A 23,520-nucleotide genomic window follows, 5' to 3' on the forward strand; every position below is an offset into this window, starting at 1 on the left:
TGGGGAAATTTGCAAGCTAATCGCATGCATGTGTGCGGAGGTTCGTAGAGCGATAAAATCATGGAGCTGCAGTTGTAGCTCAATGATGAAACAGACCAATGATCCTTGTAGTTGTCTTCCTGTGAACCGTGATCATGACAACCTCTACAGAGGTCCATCCCACACCTACCACCCCTGCACGCACGCGCGAGCACGCACTCCCACATTCAAGAGAGCTTCACTACACACAAATGTGAACGACAACAGAGATTTCGAAACAACACCAAAAACGACTTGTCAATTCTGTGATCGACAGTGGTTGCATAGCCTTAATGTACCACATATCGAGGTAAGCCTCAATCATTTTTTTTTTTTTTGGAGACGGATATAAACGAAGAATTCCAGTCCAGTTATAAGTTTGTCTGACGAAAAGAATAAAATCTTACGAGTACAGCAATGCAAATTAATATGATCGAAATCGAAAAAAAAAAACCACACCAACAAATAGAGAAGTTATGAAATTGTGAAGTTACTCTAATTTCTGCAGAGCAGTTCTCGTACAGTTGATATAAATAGGTAAATTAGTGAGCTGATGATGTAATCACCTTACATATTTCAATTGATCATGTAGGCCTACAACAACAACAACAACAACGAAAAAATATTCAATGTTTCTGTTATCAAAGTGTAAAATATGCTATTTCTGGTTGACTATTTTCAGAATATTGATCAGATATCAGGGTTTATACTGGGTGCAAATGCGTTTGAATGAAAGAGTGGAAATTTCAAAAGTACACAAACTATACATGGCAAGTTGTGCGCGGATGACATCATCACTTCACTATTTGCATATTTATATTGACTGTTCAAAAACTGGGACTGAAAAATTAGCGAAATTTCATAATTCTTATTTTTCATCCGATTTTAAAACAAAATTTCGTTGTGCTGAGAAAATTTTACTCCTTCTTTTCAGATTAACTTCCAACTGTACTGTCACACGTCCTAAGCTACGATTAAATCTAGTTTCATTTGACAGTCACGAAGGTGTTATTGCCACTCACTACATGTTAATATATTGAAACTTGTTTTGCACGGAATTTTGTAATGATCACAGAGTGATCATTACAAAATAATTCTTCAGTAAATGACATTCATTGTATGCCCTCATCAAATGATGTTGTTGAAAGCTGGGGATATGACGCACGAGTCCGAGTTCATTCTTGCTCTACGTGTTTTTCCCCCTGAAAAGTATGCATGCAGACACACACTATGTCCGCAGCTTGCCATGGTCCTAATATTTAGACATAATTGTTACTAACACTGCAGTAGTCAAGCTAGACTACACTGATGTTTGATCGTACCCGTAAACTCCTGTGTATACAGAGCTTGATTTACGTCAAAACGAGTCAAATGAGATTGCTCTTAAGAGGTGTGCTCAGCCCAGGAACACGGCTATCATCATTTTGGAATTTACGTCTCCAATTAACACAGACGGGTGAACTAAAATGGTAGCAACATCCTTCGTTTATATTGACAACTGCGACACCTTCTTGCAATTAACACGTTGGGTCGATCGAGCAAACACGCATATTCTTCTCAGTCCCACCTGAGTGTGAGTGAATTCAATTTGAAGCGTCACTTTGGCTATACCTGTACTTTTACTTCTGCTATGCAAATGTTAAAAAATGACTCAATGCTTTCTGATTTGCTCCACACTGAAATATCATTCGGGTTGTTATTCAATTTCTCTCTTTCTCGTTGTCATTGGCACTATAAATCGCACACTTACTAATTGTGATTCGAACAGTTCAATATCCAGTTCTTATAGTTTAGTTTCTCGTCCCGTGATTGTTAAAATACTGTCACCCATTTCCTTTTGCTTAAGTGCTCTGTAACCGGAACAATGACCATCGTTTGCTCTGAACAAACGTATCAATTGCACGGCAAACCAGCCATTTACACATGGCTCTCGAAGGCTACAACAAACAGAGAGAACGGCAACGTCCAAAGCAAAACTCTCTCTCAAACTCACCAAAGTAAATGAATTGGCGTTGTTCCTTTCGCACTTTCTTGAAGAGAGGTCAAACATTCTTGCCAAAGTAACAATGAATAGCAGCCAAATGACTAGACTAGTAGCTATGCCAATTTTCTCTTTTATTTCCCTGTCAAGACTTTGTTTGATGTTTGTTTTCCCCACATCGTTTTTTCCTCTCGTCCATACTGTCATAATTTTCTTCCTCCTCCTTTCGTGCTCATTTCCTCGTCCCCTTTTGATGTGCACGAAGATCAACCAATCATTTTATTACTGCACAATGAATGATCTCCTTATTCTTATTTGTTTTTCCCTTTTTCTTCTCTTCCTCCACATTCTTGTCTTCCTTCTACTTCGTCTTCGTTTTCTTCGTCTTCTTCTCTATTTTTTTCTCTCGCCCATGTCACTGTTTCTCTTCACACGACGCTATAGTACTGTTAAATTTATATTTCGATTTCAACTTTTAGGGTCCATTTGGAAATTCCTTATTGTTTCTAGTCAACACACATAAACACTTAAAACATTAAACAAAAGTATGATCCAAATCTCAAGACATTCATCCTAAATAGAATTTGACATATTTTGTAACATACAACATAAACAATCCAGCATGCAACAAAAAATCTGACACTTCATTAAACTTTGATGTAAATATTGCCCTTGTTAGAACAAACATCACCACAACTCAAAAACAAAATTGTTAAACAATTAATGAAATAGATCATCACAATATGCATAAAAGCGAATTACAAGAGGTTACCAACATAAAAAATAAATTCTGCAGTACTATAACGAATCGGCTTTGAAATGAAATAAAATGAACTATTAAAAAAAATGGCATATTGGCCATAAGACAAAATCCAAATTAGCCAAAAGTATCATTCGGTACACGTACCGGAAATACATCTATAGAACAATCTATTCAGTTTAAACAAACATGATATAACATAATGGCTATACCTTTACCCTGTCAAAGGCTACACATCAATGGCAGCATTACCAAAATTTAACTGTAATAAATTCCTGTGGAAAATTTGAACAAAAAATTAATTCATCTATTGCGTTTCTGCAACGGATTTGTGAAATTTACAATACCGTATGTTATGGCATATCACATGCATTTATGTTGAAGGCACACTCGAAAAAAGTTCTTCACTTCTAAAGATGTACCCCAGCATGTTCAAATTGATCGCATTATTATCTGTACCGATGTTTATTTATTTTGCTGGATATAAATGTCATCGAACTGAACTGAACTGAACTTAAAGAGAAGTTTCTTCGAATGTATATTCTATTTTCATAATTATCTGGTATTGATTTTTTTTTCTCACAAATTACATACGAGACTACAGCTCAAACAATGGTAGCAATAGTAACGAAAATCTCATGCTAACAAAATAAACTTTTTTTATATAATGATAAAAATTACAGGATACAGAAGATGTCATATTCATCTTTTTTCCCCTTTGGTTGGTGAAAATGATGTTTGCGGGAATAGGTTCCCAGCAAAGAAGTCATCACACACACACATCTACGCACACACACTCCACGCATGCAAGTACGCCTGAACAAGCATGCGTGCACACACCAACGCACAAAAGAGAAGAAGAAAGAATAGAGCACCGACAAGACCTTTGTAAAGCTGACATTGAAAAGAAAATAATGTAGGTACTTGTGCAGCTGCGAGAGAAAAGAAAATATCGTAGGAATTGGAGAGGAATACCAAGTGAATCTGTTCAACAACCATGCCGAGAAGTATAAGTCAATGGTAGTGATTTTGAATTATGCTGTCGCCAGTACGGTGAATGTAATTCATGCTTAAGCTTACCTGTTTGCTGTACTAAATATCAGTATGTAAAAATGTCAAATTTTAGGCCATTTAGCAATGTGAATGTATTTTGCAATATTCGTTGTCGAGTTCTTGGTGTATCATGCATGTCTATAGTGGAATGCTATTTATTCATTTCTCATTTTGCATTAAATATAAACGCTGAAACTTCTGGTAGTTATTCCTTTTACACATAAAAGATCCTAAATTCATTTTAATACGAGTCAATTTAAGAATACACGTATCACTTTCGCAATTATTCATTGCTTCTGAAGAATAATACATTCCCTTGACCAGTTGCGAGGATACCTTAAGGCAAAAATTCCCCAAGTCTTCTTCAAGCAATCGGTCAAATATTCTTCCGAACCCATGGGAAGTGAATGCGACAGGCAGCAACCGACGTAGAAGGCATTACAATGGGCGGAGAGCGGGTTCATCGTGAACAAAAGCCACGGATATAATGTCAATGTATACATTCATGTATAGACTTACGTGTGTGTATGTGTCAGATTGACGTACGTTGAATTTGCTTTTGTTTGGCTGAGTGGTATTTTTTAAAACCTTACGATCACGTTCCATGTTTAAGCACCATGTGATCGTTGGTGGACCTCCAAGGTCATTCTTTTTATACGGATGCACTTGAATCTTCTAGGAAACATGTGGTTTCGTTGTTGTTGATGTTGTTGTAAAAACACCAACACGTTGTGCATGGACAGTCAATGTTGTCACAGAAAGGACAATGGAGTCCAAATCACCTCACAAATTTTCCGATTAAAGGAAGCTAATGCGTCTCTCCGAGAACGCGAGATAATTCCACGCCTTTCTGACCTATTGGGTTTGAGAAGGTGAGTAGGCGAAATCCGAGATCTCGTCGTAGCGACTTCTCGGGTCTGACAAGTCGGAAAGATGAGGTTTCACATCACTCCTTCTCGCCATCTCGGACTCGAGAGAAGTGACTGGATCTCACATATCTCGCTTTTTGGACCCGAAAAGGTAGAGAAGGCGAACAATTATCTGGTCTTCTCAATGGCATTTATATGCTCCCGGAGTACCGGAGGTATATCAGTACTCTTCAGGTGTTGTCGGACCAAGGTTTCCTCTTTCTACTTCCCTATTCAAACTGTGTCGCGTCACAAAAGGGCCTCTAATTTATGCCTAAGCTATTCAATAGAGTATCGTGTGGTCATGAGATGAGATGCTTCCTGCACCAGACACCACGAAATGTTGCACGATAATCATTCCTATTGATGGCATCACCATTTGATGTCGACCTGACACGTATATCGAAATTCATGCGAACCATATGTCTTCACTGAAATTCCTGCCAAACCTGTCTGCGGCATGCGTGTAATCCAAGTGACCGTCATTCATGCCATCCGGTAGAAGACATCAGTAAGTGCCCACCCACATCCCTTCAACGCAGGAGGAACTAACCTATGCTATGCGCAAGATGATGTGCGGCGAACCATCTGACAACGACAGCATCGACAATGAAGGGGAATATTTTAGTTTCAGTACGTGACCTTAATGCCACATCATCTAGAAGTTCAAGCGGTTGTGGTTGATATTTACGTGCTTCTTAGCAGCCACCGTCTTGTCATCAAAATCCAGGAATTATTTACTCAGTTCTGGATGATCCGCATTAAAATCTGTCAGCCGCCAGGTTGGAAAACAAGCGCAGTAGCTGACCTCCATTAATCATCCGAGGTATATGGCCAGAGCGTTCTGTCATCCTCGCAAGAAATATAACCATGTGTCTGCTGGTGGCGGCGCCCGCCGGAATGTGAGCACTTGAGTGCACTGCAACTTGAAATTATGAATGAAATCATATTTTCAAGCGAGCTTTATTCTATTACTGCGTCCCATATTATACAAATATATAATCAAGTTGTGTGTGTCCTCTTCCTCCCATAACATCCCTTGTTTATCTAATCCTCCGTTTGCCCTTCCAACCATAAATTCTGTATTTTTTTTCAAACAGGTTTGTTCGCCATGTTCACGCTTTGATTTTTGTTAAGTGCAAGCTCGTAACGAAGCAAGGTTTTCCTTTCCGCCTGCCTTCTCCTCTTCTCATATTTGAAGAGATTGATTACAATTACAGATCTTCATTCATAGAAACATGAATCTCCTTTTCAGTCAATTGGACGTGTGCAGACGCAATATTAATTCTGTCACTATAGCATACATGTGAAGATAACGGCTTATCAGTTTTAGAGCAGTCGAGGACTGCTTTTCTCTTGATAAATTATTCTATGTTGAACCGAAGTTCCTTGGACGAATTAGTGGCGTAATCTTCCTTGGTTTTCACCAGTTCACTTTTCGTATATAGGATGACAGACTTTGGAAGTGTTCATGTTTGTAAGTAAAATATCTTTAACACACTATAATATATGAGCATCTGCACTGTGTTCCGCAGTTTTCGCAGACAATATCATAACTAAGCATGAAAACATACATGTATTTCATCGTATGTGAAAACTGTGCCTAACTAGGAGAGGAGTTTCAGGTTGATGAAGAAACTATTACAATATTTTGTAGAGAGACACTTACGGTAGAGAAATCGGTAGATTTGATACACCAACTAATTAAATTGTCCAGCAGTGTCAAAGGAAAAAGGAAGTAATCCGCCTTCCTCATATCTCTTTGTGACGTTTCCAGTTGTCAATTTTACGTTTACAGAAGGGTTGAGAACAAGAAAGGAAATATTTCATTTCGACATAATGTTCTCTAGCAATTACTATGACTATTGTTTATTTCACGCGTCTTAGTAACGCGTGACTAACACAATATTCGCATGAAGTGTTATACATGTATTTCTGTTTCATTCTTGGCATCACTTTCTCTTAACATTTTGCCTTTCCAACACACGCAGGTTACATAGAACCATGTTATGTAGTAGTCCCAAAGTAATGTTGGTCGGAAATTCGTTACTTCTCTTTACTATAGGTTTTCCCGGCCAATTTCGCACTTTTTTTCATTCCAATTCCTAATTTGTGCATTCAATTTAGCACAATTTAGCCTAGATGGCATGTTCGGTATTTCAATTTTATAAACTTTTCATTCAAATTACATTTAACATCATTCGAATCAGCACTTTTTTCAGTTCAAATTCGTGAGACAAGCATCATTTCGCAAATCGTTCATTCAATTTAGCATGATATAGTCACGTGATAACATATACGCTGCGCTCATTCAGTCGAATTCATTCTTGGGCATCCAATTTCGCATTTACTGCAGTCAATTGAGCAGACACGTTATGCATTTATTCTTATCCCCCCCCCCCCATTTTCATTCATCATAGGTAGTGTTTGCAAGCATCTTAACATTTCATATTTTCGTATTCATCCTTTGTTCTGATATCACCTTTGCAACAGTACTTTCAAAAAATGTGTATGTGTTTAAAATTTCCTATAACATTATTTCATTCACAGACACGACAGATACATTAATCTTGTTTGTTTTGACATTAATTGGGAGAAGGAGGTTCCAATTTACGTCGTAATCATTTCATCCATCTGCATGTTTCATTATTTTCATTTGGTGGGTGCTGTATTGCGTTAGTCATCATTAAGAATAAAGTTCTTAGATCAGCTCTAGCCATCAATTTGTCATGGTTATCACCCTCAAATGCTTCTATGATTCTTTCCCTGTCTTCTTGAGAGATACGCGTGTATCTAACTCGTACTGCCATGACTAGACATAAGAAAGTGAAGTGAATATATGGTACTGGTGCATGTATAGTTCTGATAACATGTATAAAAGAAGGGGGCGTTACAGAACAATCTTGAATTATTTAGGGCCAAAGTTACCCTTGCTAATTAACAGTGTGTGAATAAAACAAAAATTCACATTTAAACACGTATAAACCACCTTTTCAAAATAGAAATAACATTACGCCAATTTGAATGAACATGTTTGGAATTTGACTGCCCATACGCGAAATTGAACGACTGAAATACCATTTTCCGCCAGTGCTGGCGAATTTGAATAACTGAAGAGCACGTGCCAATTTGAATGCCCGTTTTACGAATTCGAAAGGCACATGTGCGAATTTCATTGATCTAAATGCTAAATTGAATAAACAAGTTGCAATTTTGAATGACAGAATGTGCAGTGACGAGGATTTTCGCTAAATTGAATGAACCTTTTATCAAATAGACTGATAAAAGTGCGAAATTGACCGGGAAAACCTATATTACAGATAAATAAAGGGAATCATGTTGTTTTAATAAGACTCATTTTACGTTCTATTTTTCGAGAGTCTCAGCCTGATTGTGATTGCGTGTGGGAGCGAAAGTATTCCCTTTACATACAATCTTTAATTATCTTTTTTTTTAAACTATACATACACACATGGCATGTATACTGTATGAAGTAAAACAATGCAGACTGTATGGCAGGTCCTGCGCATCAAAATAACTGTCAACTAAAATATGTCTTTGTGTAGGAGTGTGTGTGTGTGTGTGTGTGTGTTCCGTTGTGATATCTTGCAGTGGATTTCTGACTGCACGTGGTAGCTAACAACGATTCTCCATCTCCTTTCATTAAGTATATAGAGTATTCAGTAGATGATTGTTCTTTTTTTGTCGCTAAAATACCATTTGTGCATATATTTTGCATTATTTGTCCTTCCGAATTGTGTAAAAGTTGACTTGATGAATGTATCACCTTGTATTTCCTCTTATTGAATAACTGAATGGAATTTAAATGATTAATAGGCTAGACGGCATATTTTGGAAGCCTTTTCGTAATTACGTCAACCTTTTCTTACCCTGTTTGCATCTTTGACAGCCTGCAACTGCAACCTTCATGCCAGAAAATGCCGCTTTAACATGGAGCTGTACAAACTTTCGGGCCGGAAGAGCGGGGGTGTATGCCTCAAATGTCGTCACAACACGGATGGCCGCTACTGCCACTATTGTAAAGAGGGTTATTACCGCGACCAATCTAAACCCATAACACACAGGAAGGTGTGCAAAGGTAAGATTTACCGGTTCACTGCCTGTCATTTGAATAGACGAAGAACTAATAAGCATTGTGGCATAGCATTGATGACTTCAGTATGTGTGCAAACTTTCCCTGTTCAAACACTCGAAACATTTCTCATTGTTTTCGCAACTAGCTAAACTTCTTCCAAATATTGTGCATTTACACAAATTCTTCATGGCACTGTTAAACTAAAGAAGGCTTCATTTTGAAACTGCTCACTCGCATCTGATATCTACCGTAAAAACCAGGTTGGAGCCAATGCGAACTATCCAGGATTTCAGATGTTGAAAAAAAAACACCATACAAACAAAATACATGTTTCATGAATCTTCTACTAAATGTCAATCATTGATTACTATTTTTTCTGTTACTGAGATAGATTCTAGTTCCTTCAAGTAAGGGAAGGAAGGATATAGGCACAGATAGCTCATGTGATGCTGTGTTTCACTTTCTCCTTCTCTCCACTTTACACAACACAACATTTTACTTGGATGAAACAAAATGCATTGTACATGTATTCTTTGTTAGAACCTAAGGACGTAACTTCTTACCCAAGGTACCACTAGCGCTATGCAACCTAGATTATAGTACATTTGCGTTCAATTATAGCGTCGCCACCACACCTAGTAATTAAAATACATAGGAATAACCTTGAAGACAGAGGAATAGGATTTCGAATTTCCAAACAAGGTCGATTCATATGTGTGTAGGTCTGTGTGTGTTTGTAACTCTGTCTCTGCGTGAGAGGGTATTTTATATATACATATATATATATATATATATATATATATATATATATATATATATATATATATATATATATTTATAAAGAGATAGAGAGAGAGAGAGAGCATAAAAAAATTCCTGCAACGTCAGTCAGCAGTGCACTTATTCTCAGTAACTATGCAAGAAAAACGGGAACTGTAAATGACTGAAGAAGCGATAATATGTCAAAGTATTTCTTACCGAACAAACTGCATACACTAAAAAAAAGTAAATGAGAAACAAGCTGATTTCATAGACCTCGTGGGAAAATACAGCGGAAGACATGTTAGCGGTTTCAAGAAGGAACTGAAAGGGGAGTGCCTTGCTTAAAACCATGTATCTGCAAGCCTAAACCTTGCCTTAACATACAATGAAATTGAGACGATGTCAATTCATTTGCCAGACGTTTTCTACCGCACGATAGACTCGAATTAACCTACCAAACAGCGTTTGTTACATTCGTCTCCCTCTTCCACTTCTCGGCGACTTTTGTGGAGTGTGTGTGTGTGGGGGGGGGGGGGGTAATTTGCAATAACCTGTATTTCCAATAACTTGTTTCTTTACCAAAAATCGATGGTAAATGTCACTTGGCATAATTACTGAATTCAGCATAAGTAAAACAATAAACAAAGCACACACAAAAAAGACCAAAGCATTTGCGTTATTGTTCTGTGTAATTCTTTCTTAGGAGTCAAAAACTATACTAATGTGGAATTATTTTCTGGGTACACACGGTTCAGCGAATAGTGCCTGCAGGATGCTACATTGTTTTGTACTTTAGAATAGATACTGTTTATAATGATCATGTCCTTGTTACCTGCTTACAATTAACAACTATATTTTAGCTGTACATGAACAGATTTTGAATGATATTTTGTTACATAATCATTTTGAGTGATCCGCGTTTTACAAGTCCTGCTTTCAGTGGGCCACTCTCTTCCATACTTACTTTTCTGTCAATCTTGCAAAGCATGTATTGCTGTTCTTGGTTATTCTATACTTGATTGTACATATATTCTATTATGTACTAAACGATCTACACTGCCCTACATTACGTATTTCTTACAAATTGACAAAGCAATGTGATTTGTGCAATGTATGCTTTGAATTTTGTTTCAGTCTTTTGTTGGATGGAAATAATGATAATTAAATTGAAATGAATTGAATTGAAAAACGATATGAATAATTGACTTTAACGGATTACCATTGATTCATATTTCTGATTCAATAATTGATAGAATTTCATTAACGTCCATTGTCACTTCATTAAACAGAAGCCTCGTATTAGTCGTAGTATACAACTAACATAGCAATTAAAATTATACATATATTTGTGTCATTATCATCCGCATTATTCAAAGTAGTGATTTATTGACACAGGCACACAGATATTATACATTAAAAATACAAAGTAGCAATCTAACGACGTGCATTTATGGTTTTGTGACATGGAACACTCGTTCCACAAGTGAGCAAGAGGTGATAACATATGCTCAATTCGTTATGATATATGTTTCCAATATTGTTCTCAGTGCATTTTTTCATTTCTCATGTGCCTATTTGTTTGTACGTAAGCATCGACGAGAAATAAATATTACTCTAGTCAGTTTCAGTGCTGCAACGAGTAACGTATCAGCCCCCCACTCGGCCTCTCCCTGCTCAGCCCCAACTTAGTAAACTGAAGCTGTCATATTGAGGCAAAGTTTCAGAGGTGACGTGCGCCAACCCTCTGGAGCTGGCCAAGTCTGATCCAGGGATTTCTGACGAACTTGTCAAGGGTTAATAGAGTTCACGCACGACTGACCTTGACACAAAGAAGAGCCAAGGGGGAAAATCGGGTTAGATCATCAAGCTGAAACGAAGCAAACCGCTAAACATATTGTGGTTTTGAAAATAGAGGAGGCAGCTCGAAGACCGATTTTGTTTCAATTTGTTAGGCCGTGGTTTCTGTCTTATTATCTTCCAATCTGGTTTTCCCTTTCTTTTTACCCTCACCTGTTCCATCCTCATTGTCGACGCCCTTAGTGACAAAACATCCATCAGTCATAGCTCCTGTTTCTATCCTCACACTTTAAGCTTCTGCGGATGTACTTGCCTGCTCAGGTTTTGGACATTTACTCTACCTGTACCGTAAGTTGTTAGGCCATTAGGTCATTTTCGACGACGTAGGCTCTAACTCGAACTTCATATGCGCACAACTGCCAAGTTGTCAGCACAGGCATAACTCGTTCCTTGAATTAGACTTACAGCTTTGACCCATCATATCAAGATACACACATCACATCATACGACGATAACGATCAAGGGTGTTTGCTGTGCTCCCATGCACATTTCCTTTACCCTCCGATGCGACTTAGGCAGCGTCGCGTTTATGAATCAACAATGTGTGGACAGTCGAACAGCTTCGAAAACCGTCAGAGGACTTTCATCTTAATATTCCTCCCGGCCATATCACTCGCCTGTCTGCCACGTTCCCTCCAGACAAAAGGCGGAAATCTGAAACGAGATTGAGGTAATGATTCATTCCAGCGACTGATGGGATGATGTAGACCTAATCATCTGCACATCAAGACGTACAACTAAACCTCATTCCGCAGGTCATCATGTCCGGAATCCTAGTAGATTTAGCGTAGATGAAACAATAGTACGTGAATAGCCATCATTTCCATGAAATTGCATTTTTCATGAAGAGAATTAATTTGTTTTTAGTAATCATGCGTCAAATAACAGGATAACAGGATATGGAAGCATTTCATGGCATTACCCAACATCGTTTCACTTCATGTCGTTAAGCGTGCTTATTCCTTTTTAAGCGAGAACAAACGTACACATGACTGGTTAGTTTTGCGCATAAACTGCTGGCTATATTAGGATTGTATACATTAGACTAAAGAAAGAGACAGTAAAGAGACTTATGACGCATGTACACGCAATTATGTGAAACTCTAAATCTTGGCACTTGTCACAAGGTAGTTGTAGCACGGTTACATCTACTATGTGAACATATTATGCAGAAATATCTTACTACGAGAAATATTTTGGAATCAAAATCAATATATTAGTAAAATCCCATGGGGGACATGGCGATATTATTGCTAATTCATGTTATAGCACAAAAGAGGGAAGGAAATATCAACATTCTTATGAAGATTTCACTAGGTATACACAACCACTCCTTTCAGGGTAATACTATTATGGTACGTGTGAATTGAGACACAAGACCATACCACCTCCCCTAGTGGCGTTGAGGATACACCTATATCCTCCTATGTTATAACGTTGATGATTGTGTGAAGTGATGTAGATGACATACTTGTGTAAACAATGCATCAAGTTCAGTCTATTGACTGAAGCTTAATGATTGCTATAGAATAATGGACAATCGCTAGGTCCTATTTGAAGATACATGCATCATGATGATGATGATGACTCTATCCCGAAGGACGCCAGAGGCCCTGTAATTGTTTTCTCGTTGTCTAACGGTCTGTCCGTTTGTACGTCGTAGGATTTTGATAATAGTAGGACAGAATATTATGGAATAAGATGCAATATGCATACCCGTATCTCAACACGCTGAAAGAATGGTAGAAAGTAGGTTATGTGCTAATATATTCATGCATTTGCCCTTTCTGGTCGAGAACACAGATTAATTTGCTTGATTACTAAAGTGTAGTAACCATATCAACCATACTCGCAGATTATTAAGCTGCACAAAGTCATTTCGAAACACATGAGAGCCACACCCACATTTTGTTGATAATCGCCTACACGCTGTTCACCATTAACCGCGAAAGACGAAAGATACCAATCTTCAATCAGTTGCAAATTCCCCAAAGTTGCGTAAATAGATAAATGAACTGTACTTGTTCTGAAAAAAAAAAGCAAGAATACTTTACTCGTGTTACTTGATTCAAAAGGCTCGTGCAAAGTTGGCTGGCTGACTAAAGCATTTTGATAGAAGCTCGATGATATGATTTTTGTTCACCTTTAGTGGACTTCTTCGTATTCAGAATAGCTATAACATGCATCAATAATGTTAATGAGCCATGAATATCAGTAAGGCAGCAGTGAACTACATCATCTAAAGAGTTTTATTACACAAGGTCCTTAGTGTTAGATAGGGCTGAAATGATCACGCCATGACTCTGAGCTTTGTTGACGACAGTTTTGCATAAGATGATGCTGAACAATCGTCCTGCCTTGCTTCATCTGCCGCGTTAGAGCGAGGAATTTCATCCATGAGACGTTGACCTCTAGGTGTTTTCAGGCATCACTTGGAGGATCACCTCGGGGCCTTCCCAAGCGCTGGCCTCCCGATCCATATGAAAACGTCAATAAACAAGTATCACCTCGGGCATTCCCCGCTACCACTAAACGTCGTACACAATCAAGCCAGCCACCCAACCACAACAGACACAGTGTGCAAAGACTGGCTAACCGCGTGAACTCTAAAATCTCGCGTATTGGCATATTGGCACGATTCCATCGAGGATCGTTAAGTCCTCTGGCGACGAAGGGTAAGCTATCTCACTTTTTATCCGTCTTTGACAAGTGGAACTCAAATTGGAGGTTTCAGAGCAAAAATCATGAATAGCTAACGATTTGTATGATAACTCGTCATACGCTGGTTACAATAAAAGTATAAATAGAACATGGGACATTTTCATTAAGCTTAAACAAAGCTAGTTTTCAGTAGCTGTGCCAAAGACATATAGTTATCTTGTGATAATGTTTATTATGGTTATTTATATTTAACTTCATTCATAGCTATAGACCCTCCATTTCTGGCGGAGATGAGCAAGACACAGAGAGAGAAAGATAGTCGTTATCACGTGTGGGGGCGCTGTGGCATAGTGGATAAGACTCCCGACTCCCGATCGGAGGACCTGACTTCGAATCTCGCCCAGTGCTTACGTCCTTGGACAAGATGTTTTTACCTACAATGTCCCTCCCGACCCGGGTGCATAAATGGGTACTTGGGCAACGCAATGGTAATAATAATGGCAGGGCCCTCTAGTAGAACAGTGGTAACACTGAAGAGGCTACCTTGGGGTAGCCTCAAGGTAATGGATACTATTATAATCTATAAAGCGACTGAAGACTAACAGAAACAGTAAGTTTGATGATCACGCCACTCAAGAAGGTACCTACTTAAGAGTTTAGTCTAAAGTCTTTTCGGAGTATTTTTCAAACAGATTTTTAGCAGGGTTTTTTTTTTTTGCGGGTCTTATGATAATAGAGTAAAAGCATCGAAGCGGACAAAACCTATGACTATGAACCAATGTATTTGAGAGATACATGCTTGTTCGATTTCTTCTCCAGTCTCCGAGACCGTCATCAATAAATCAATTGGTTCGATTTGAAGGTTTAGTTCATTCTTCATGGTTTTCGTAGAAGATGCTATATAGGGGAGAGGCTAAATCACATAGCCAAATATCACAGGAGTTACTAACAACTATCTATTCATTCATTTAATATTCGTTCTTACCTCCAAGTTTTGATATCTGTTTGAGAGAGAAGAATTTATACTGGGACGAAGCTGCGATTTTATCAACGAATTTGAACTTGACGAAAAGATGCCTCTCAAATATTGCTTAGTTATTATAATTTGAACAACAACAAAAAGCTGGAAACTTTAATTCAAGACATGTCAGGATGGTTCAGTTATAGAAGCGTTTATGTTGAATGTACCAGCCTATTGAAAAGCTGACAAGTTCCTTTCATATCACGCGTTGAATGTGCTAGCCACTTTCTACCCTGTTCTTGCATCGCCGACCCGTCTGTCGTCGTCATAACCTTCTTCTAGCGCCCGACAAACAGGACTCAAATATTGTTTTAAATTCAAAAGAATACACTCGTCACTCGCCGGATTAACGGCTCCGTGAACCGCGAAAGTGCAGTAATAGAATTGTCCCTATTTATGCGTTGAAACCGACACTGTTTTGCTTCTCTCGGATATCCATTTTTGTCAAATTAGTAGCCTCCCACATATTCTCTTTTGCCCTCGGTAATTCGTAGCTATGACTATTTCAATAAAGTCTGACATGGTAATGGAACCACGCATGAATAACTGAGTCCTATGCCACTCGGTGGAAGTACAAATAGATGGATACTAACTTCTTCAAATCAGAACGAGAAAACGTCAGCCGCATTCATTCTTAGTCGTCGTCTCGTCCACTGAGTTTTGAAGAGAGTTTTATCGAATAAAATATCTTGTAATAAGTTGTCAGGAAAGTGAAAATCCGCATGTAATTTCTCAGCAGTCATTCATGGAGTGAATATCACTGAGAAGAGATATCAGTAGGGTTTATACTGTATATTTCTCTTGTCAGCTCATTCTAAGAGCGTTCTATGCAATGACAGAATTCTTCACATTGAATCTCAAAATACATTTACCATGCAGTTCGGTTTTCTTCAGACAAGTGGAAAGATCAGGTCTGATTGATGATTAAATATGGGAAGAAAGCAAACCATGTTAAATCGTAATTAACTTTTTCATGTATATCCGACCATTGATTAAAACTGGTGTCTTCAATGTGGGTGGGACGATTCGTAACTATATATTACATCATCTCATCTATTCTATATATAGGCATAGCTTACATATTGTATCAACAAAGCGCCATTCAAACCGAAGATAGAACTGCCGGGCCTCTGAAATCGCACCGTGCTGATAACGGAAGTGTATTTTATTGAATCATTATTTAGGTCACTATACCTTGTTACACGTTTAAGCGCCATTCCACATCATCTTCAAGTCGACTTTGATGAAAATAAAAATTAGATGAATGAACTGGTTAAAAAAAGCTTCAAAATAGGACCTCCAGTGAGAAAGTCATGGAGACTTAAAGTTACACATGTTTTCACCCAATAGTTCTTTATGATAATTCGTAGTAACGGTGACTACAAAATGAATGCGGTGATGATGTCATCAACACAATATGCACAACTTCATATTGCTTTGTGCACAAAAACATAAGAAAAGATATAAACAGGTACTATAGCAGCTACCCTAGCAGTCACTTGCGCTAGGTTATCGCACAAACACTAAAGCAAAAGCAAAAGCAAAAAAATAATAATAAAAATGACGTAAACAGAAATGAATTATTATTTGAATTAAGGCTCCAGGTTCAAGTTCGATTTCAACGGTCACCAGATTTCAGCTGAAAATATGTCATATTCCAGCGATGCCGTCATCTTGGTGAATATAACGAGGATTTCACTTGGTTTCAAGGATATTGGTATCTTGGGAGATATCCTCTTTTTGTACGAATGGTTTAAGTTCAATCCTCAGTCAGGTAAGGTATGTATTAGCACCTTAAAGATGTAAGTGAAAAACCATTGTAATGACGGCAGATTAGTGATTATACCAGCATCGTAGTCGATAGACCACTGCTGTTGTGAATAATTCTGTTCTCTTTGCTCTTGTTTGTTTCCATCACAAAAAGTAAATTTTGAAGGAAAAAAAAGTATGTGTAGCTTAATGACGGTCTTGTGAGGCAATGATATCAATGCCTCATCTAACGTCCATATAATTGGCTACTGATAATATCTGTTTTGTGAATACGTGTAAATTTTGAAATTCCACAAGCTTGTTTCTTTTGTAGGTCAGATTATAATGAAACATCTATATATTGCTCTCTTTTAGTATGTTCTGTCTTCTCAAGGTAATCTGAAAGTAATTGCTCTGGAGAGGACAATGAAAATTGTAAAAAAAAAGAAAAGAAAAAAGAGATAGGGTATATACGTTTATAAACAAAAATAGGTGAATGTGTCATCAAAATGTAGCAAGTTCTCAGCCATGGCGATGATATCATCACACGTAATATTCTTTCTTTAAACGGAGCGATGAACTTCCAAAATTGCGAGGAAACATTGTATTGTTCATTATGCTTATATTTGTTGTAATTATCAATGTTATTTCTTTTTATCGTTCTATACTAAGAGGTATGCATCGGTGAAGTGAACACTTTCAAAGGGACATATAATCGATTATATACTATTTCTGTATAGTTACTTACAAAAAAACGAGTGTTTCATCTCATAAGTATGTTAGTTACGCAAATTTAGTAATATACCTAATCGACCCCCATATATACCACTCATATTATTTTCCCATTTTCTCATTTTTATATTCCCTGACAAATTTAAATTTCTATATTGAATGGAATTGTTATTGGCTGGAGTAATTATTAGCATAGCTTAAAGAACATATTTTGGAGAACTGTTTTGACATAGGTTCGAGTCACTCTGGGTTTTTTTTTTCCTTTTTTTCCGACATGTTTGTTAATTTACAGATCAGCAGTTGCGATCTTAACAAATTTAATTTGTAGAGGGAGACAAATTGAAGAAACTCACACCTATTTCTATGTATTTCAATAATTTCTTCTTTGTCTTGTTGAAATAGGCGTGGGATTTAAGAATAGTTGAATAGATCGTCGAAGTGTTTGGTGTTTGTTCCTATATAATATGGTGTACTTGTTGAAAACAATTAAAATGACAGCATTGATAAAACGTAAAACGTGCTGACACCATGAACTGTTGATAAAGTGAGAACATTTTCATTTGAGGGATTACAAGTAACAGATTTGCTTCCGGACTTTTGTTGTAAAGCAACGATCGATTTCTAACAATGATATTCACAGAGTGTTTTGTCATTCAAAGAGCATTCCGGCACCTATCCCCTTACTACAGTATTTGTAATAGCAAATGAAGACTGTGACAGTAGACCCCTATACCATTGTACTACTTCAATGTGGCATGAATCTATCACACTTTTAAGTGCAATCATTGCAAGGACGAGAATTACTGTATACCGCAATATAGCCTTTGAAATCCTTGTGGTTGTAGACCAGCCAGCAATACCCTAGCAAAAGAACTTCAGCTTCTGACACGTCAATAACCGAGAAACTGACTTGTTCAGCGTGACCAAACGGGGTGGGAGCCTTGTGCTAATCACAGGTAAACATGGCAATCCAAAGCACCTCGGGCGCACACCGACGTTAGGGATAAAAGGAAAATCTTATTCTGCGCCGTAGTTTCTTGGAGAAACTAATAGGTGTGAGAAAAGACGATTATCGGGCTATTGAAAATGTAACTGAATATTCACACAAAAGGGGGAAAATCGCACTTGGTGCCCTCGCAGCTATGGTATAGTTTCAAGAAAGCCACGTCACTAGGAACAGGTTTTGTGTAATATAAAATGGTAAATAGTAGCGTTCTTGTGAGGTTACAAGGGGAATATTGCCTGCCTTCCTGTCTTGGTATGTACATTTCTCTCCCCCCCCCCCCCCTCTCTCTCTCTCTCTCTCTCTGTGAGACGTGCAGGCTTTTCTGTTAAAGCTAGGTGAGAGAGGGCAGACAAACAAAAGAGTACGGTCCCTCCTCTTCTGCGTACATTACTGTATAAAAATTCATATACTTTTACGTAAATGATTCCTTTTCTTCTATTTACATCATGCCTATTCTTCTATGTAGGTCTTTATTATTCCTATGATATGTACAACATTTCCCTATTTTATGAGTAAGGCTGGAAAAAAAAAGAGGCCTTATGGTATGCCGGCTATTGTTGCAAAATTGTCTAGTCCTGGTAAGTTAGCATCTGATTCACACATTGTTACTAGTTTACGACGATCCTTTAAATCATGACGCTATGCTTCTACGTATAGACAACATACCTTTTCAGTCCTAAAGTCAACTCCTCCATTTCTGTCAGGCTTGAATAAAGTCTTCCTGTATTTTTTTAATACTACAAGCATGCAGATAGACTCCATATGTCATTTTTACTGTCAAAAAGTTAAAAAAGGGAAACATGATTAGATAAAATGCCGAAAATGCTGAAAATTGCTACCACGATATACAAGTAGTAGACACCCGATAGATTCCTACAAGCAAAGAACTTAAACTTCCAAAACTTTTTCTTCCCCTCTGAATCCATTGTTGATTTTCTACGGACAAAATGATTCACGGAGGTTGAAGCATCACTGCATGGAGCTACGTAGCTCCATGGTCGAAGTGTGCTTTGAATACATCGCATAAAGAGAGAAGAGATCACAATTTGCATCAAAGACGTGTTTGACACTGTCTGTGAAACTGTCACTGGAGGGATTTGCATGACGCAAAGTTCTCTTTAGGGATTTCGCGGTATGGAGACTGTATAGTTGTAGATTAAAGCTGCAACGTTTTATGACTAACAGGAACAACAGGAGGATGAAGTATCCTCAGTAAATGACGTCATAAAGGTTGTCACAAAAAATTGTCTTGTTTCATTATTTCAAAAAATAATCTTATATCAATATTGTGGCACAATTTGGTCCATGATGATGCACAACATAAGTCAGTTGATTTCTGTGTACTTGTGTGTGTGCATTGTGTGTGTGTTTATACGTGAGTCTTCCTTTGTGTCAATACATTTGCGAATGAGATTCTTTCTTTTACAATTCATTTGATCCGATTAAGTACTACCTTAAATCTAAGGGTCCTTACGCAAGATTATAATTATTGGCATGGAGTTTCAGTCATTGCTGCTCGCTGCTTTCGTGTGCAAAGTGTGTAATTGCACTATGTACTGTATTGTTTTTGATTTGCATTATTGCAGCTTAAGAAAATCATAATGTTCCACGAAAGAAAATTCGCTAACTTCATTTTCTGATGGAATTCTCTTTAGAAGGAGAGTTTAAAGTACTGTAGTCACATTGCTTTTATATTGCGGCACTCTTTGCACCTGTAAAACCCATCGCGCTTTTGTGTACGAGAACGGATCTGTGAAATGAGAACGAATTTTTGCAAGCTTGAGATTAACAATGTGCTTACTGATCCTTGTCATCCACTCACGCTCAGCTTTATCCGACGCTCCAGGCGACTTTTCATCTGTTCCGAGCCCTCTCTCTGATGTGTCGCAAGGTGGTAACTAACCGTGTACATCATGTATATTATTACACTTTCTACACGTTACGATGGTAACCGAAACCGACCAGCAGTTGCCCCCCTTGCGCATACTCGTTTCATACTTCCCTCTAGAGTCGACAGTCGGTCGTCGAGATGTTTTTAGTGTATCATTTAGATTTGTTCAAACATAGGTGACCGAGCATACGTTGTGATGTACACTTGTACTGTGATTATTCTATCGTCATCTGCCCTATTTATGTCCGATAGATCAGTAATTTGGTTTTGTTTCACTCCATGTTCTTCTCTAACATTGTGATAGTGTAATGTTTTAGTTTTTATTTGGCCAAGTGTTGTTTGAATATTCCAATCTTAGCCTGCATGTTTCTGTTAATACCTGTGCCGCCTTCGCCCATGTGAATAATTTGCACAATGTAGCTTAGTAACACCACTTTGTCTGTGTTCATTAATACAAAATTGCTAATACGGAATATTGGCCGGACTAAAATCTGTACGCAGACAAGAGTCACACACACACACACACATACACACACACACACACACACACACACACATGTAGGGTCTACTCGTTATCACCAGGTCCTCTGTGTAAATGTTTATTTGGTTCATATATATGTATATATATATGTATGTTTATATACATATATATATATATATATATATATATATATATATATATATATATATATATACATAAGTAAATATTCTTGTAAGTATTCTTGTCGTGTGAATTCTGAAATGTATGCATGTTTACCTATATATATATATATATATATATATATATATATATGTAACTATATATATATATATATATATACATATATATATATATATAGGTAAGCATACATACATTTCAGAATTCACACGACAAGAAAACTTTGCAGACTAGCATGTTTTCTTCCAGAGCTCCCTCAAGATACTTAATTAATCAACCTCTTATCCCACCTCTATATAACCGATGATTGACGTCAGTGACAGTTTGAGAGAACTTGTAACCGATATAATATCTTTTTGACCGTAGCTGGCATGGTTGTGTCACGAGTGTGCGTTGCAGTTCCATTTCGCTTTTGTTCCTGTGTAGCTTGTAGCGCTATTATTTTATTTGCTCTCATTCCAAGCTCAATTTGTATTTCATTTTGATTGCTCTTGAGTTATTAGTCATCACTCAGCGTGCTGGGCATGTGCTATCAGCGTCGTCATAAATGTGTCTTGTTCATGTTCTTGTTATACGCCTGACATGGACCCCGGAGACGACTGCCGTGTCAGTACAAAGAGTATAACATAAAGGACAAAATAGCATACACTAATGGGTATATATCCCATATCGCAATTCTGAGCTCGTATATGTTTCCGCTTTCTTTCCAATTAGCGTGTGATTGTCATCCTATTGGATCCCTCGGCAGCATCTGCAACCAGACGACAGGTCAGTGTCCTTGTAAGGATGGCGTTACGGGACTCACTTGCAACAGGTGTTCACTTGGATACCAACAAAGCCGCTCTCCTGTAGCCCCATGTATAAGTGAGTGACGTATTCTTCTTTATCTTAACATTAAAGCCATTCTTCTCAAGTCTTCATTTGATTTTATGATTTTGCACGGCAAGGGCACACACGTGACATGCAGAGTCCGCAGATTGAGATCGCACTGTTAGTGATGCTTCTGCACATATTTGCAAGTTCTCCCTGCATAAATTAATACTAGCCCGTTTAAATTCACCTGCATTATGGGAATCGTGACATTAGTATGTAACAGAGGACTATAAGTCATCGTTCTTGGATCACTGAACATTTTGATACGAAAAAATTCTGTAAATAGATATAGAAGCTATCATTTTGTAGTTTACAATTGATTAAGCTGTAATGTCAAAAGTAAGAATGCACAAATCTAGGTCTATTCCGGATTCCGACATTGTGGCACCGGTTATCTGCCAAGAAACAGAAACTCCAACAAGACAGAATCATTTATTTCTTAATGGCGAAGGTCACAGTTTTGATTCTACAACAAACCGATATATATATAGTGACCCTAGAAAACAGCAGTGCATTTCGATTTCCCCTTGCACAAACAGTAATGATCCCATGCACCAGGGAGGTGGGAAGAGAGCTCTCTTCCCACCTCCCTGCATGCACCCTGCACTCATGATAAGTGAGCACCAACGCTCGCTGAATTGCACCTAATTCGTTCCCGCGGAACTGCTGTTTGGTAGTTGTTTAAGTGCATTACACTACCGCCTATCCCTTTGCACAGAACTCATGCCTTAACACCTCAAATTTCAGATGTGCTACAGAGACATTGTTTATGTTGTCGTTTCCTCTGCATTAATTCTTTCGAGATTTTTCGTCACCAATATTTCGTTCTTTTCCCCCATTATCCATGTCTTGATCATCATTATCTCCATCTTCATGACCATCTTCACTTCACACCCATTGGCAACCTCTTCCTACTCCTTCATAGGGATCAAAGGTAATTATCATCTTGCATCATGCGCTCATGCTCTCACTGCGCACTTTAAGCTTGTGTAACAGCCCTAATCAGCACAAACCGAGAAAATAGGTATTCTGATGGACATGGCCGGGAAACGTGCTGGTTTGAGGAAAGCCCGTGTACGCCAAAGGCGCTCATTCAGTCCTCAGTCATTCATTATTGATCGATTATATCTTGTGACATAATTCATTGTTATGTCCTGTCATCGATTCTTCCTTATTTTGTTCACACACCATGCATACATTTCCTGTATTATGCGCAATCCCATTGGTTGACATTTGCTTTATCACTGTTCGTGAAGTGCGTCATAAGTATTCCCTGCTCGTTTCGTTGTTCCCCGTTTCCCATAATTATTGTGAGCAATCATTTGGAATCATTAATAAAGTCATGTCACCAGGTACATGTAGTGATATTTACTCTCATGAATGACCATAAAGGATCTTTTTTCGTACCATATACTTCAATTTCCATTCAGTTGAGGTTTTTCCGTCCTAAAGTCAAATTCGTAATATATATTATTTGGCAGCCCTTATTAAGAA

The 23,520-nt window shown here is 37.9% G+C and overlaps 1 protein-coding gene across 1 annotated transcript in view; it reads left to right on the forward strand.

Moving 5' to 3' along the window:
• LOC140231649 (netrin-1-like) overlaps positions 1 to 23,520 on the forward strand; it is an 89,653-nt gene that overhangs the window by 55,167 nt on the left and 10,966 nt on the right. Inside the window, exons 2-3 of the mRNA XM_072311799.1 lie at positions 8,631 to 8,819; positions 21,868 to 22,017. Of these exons, the coding sequence (XP_072167900.1) occupies positions 8,631 to 8,819; positions 21,868 to 22,017 (339 nt within the window). The remainder of the gene's footprint in view (positions 1 to 8,630; positions 8,820 to 21,867; positions 22,018 to 23,520) is intronic.

This window comes from Diadema setosum, chromosome 8 (genome assembly GCF_964275005.1).
Source record: "Diadema setosum chromosome 8, eeDiaSeto1, whole genome shotgun sequence".
Lineage (NCBI taxonomy): Eukaryota > Metazoa > Echinodermata > Echinoidea > Diadematoida > Diadematidae > Diadema > Diadema setosum.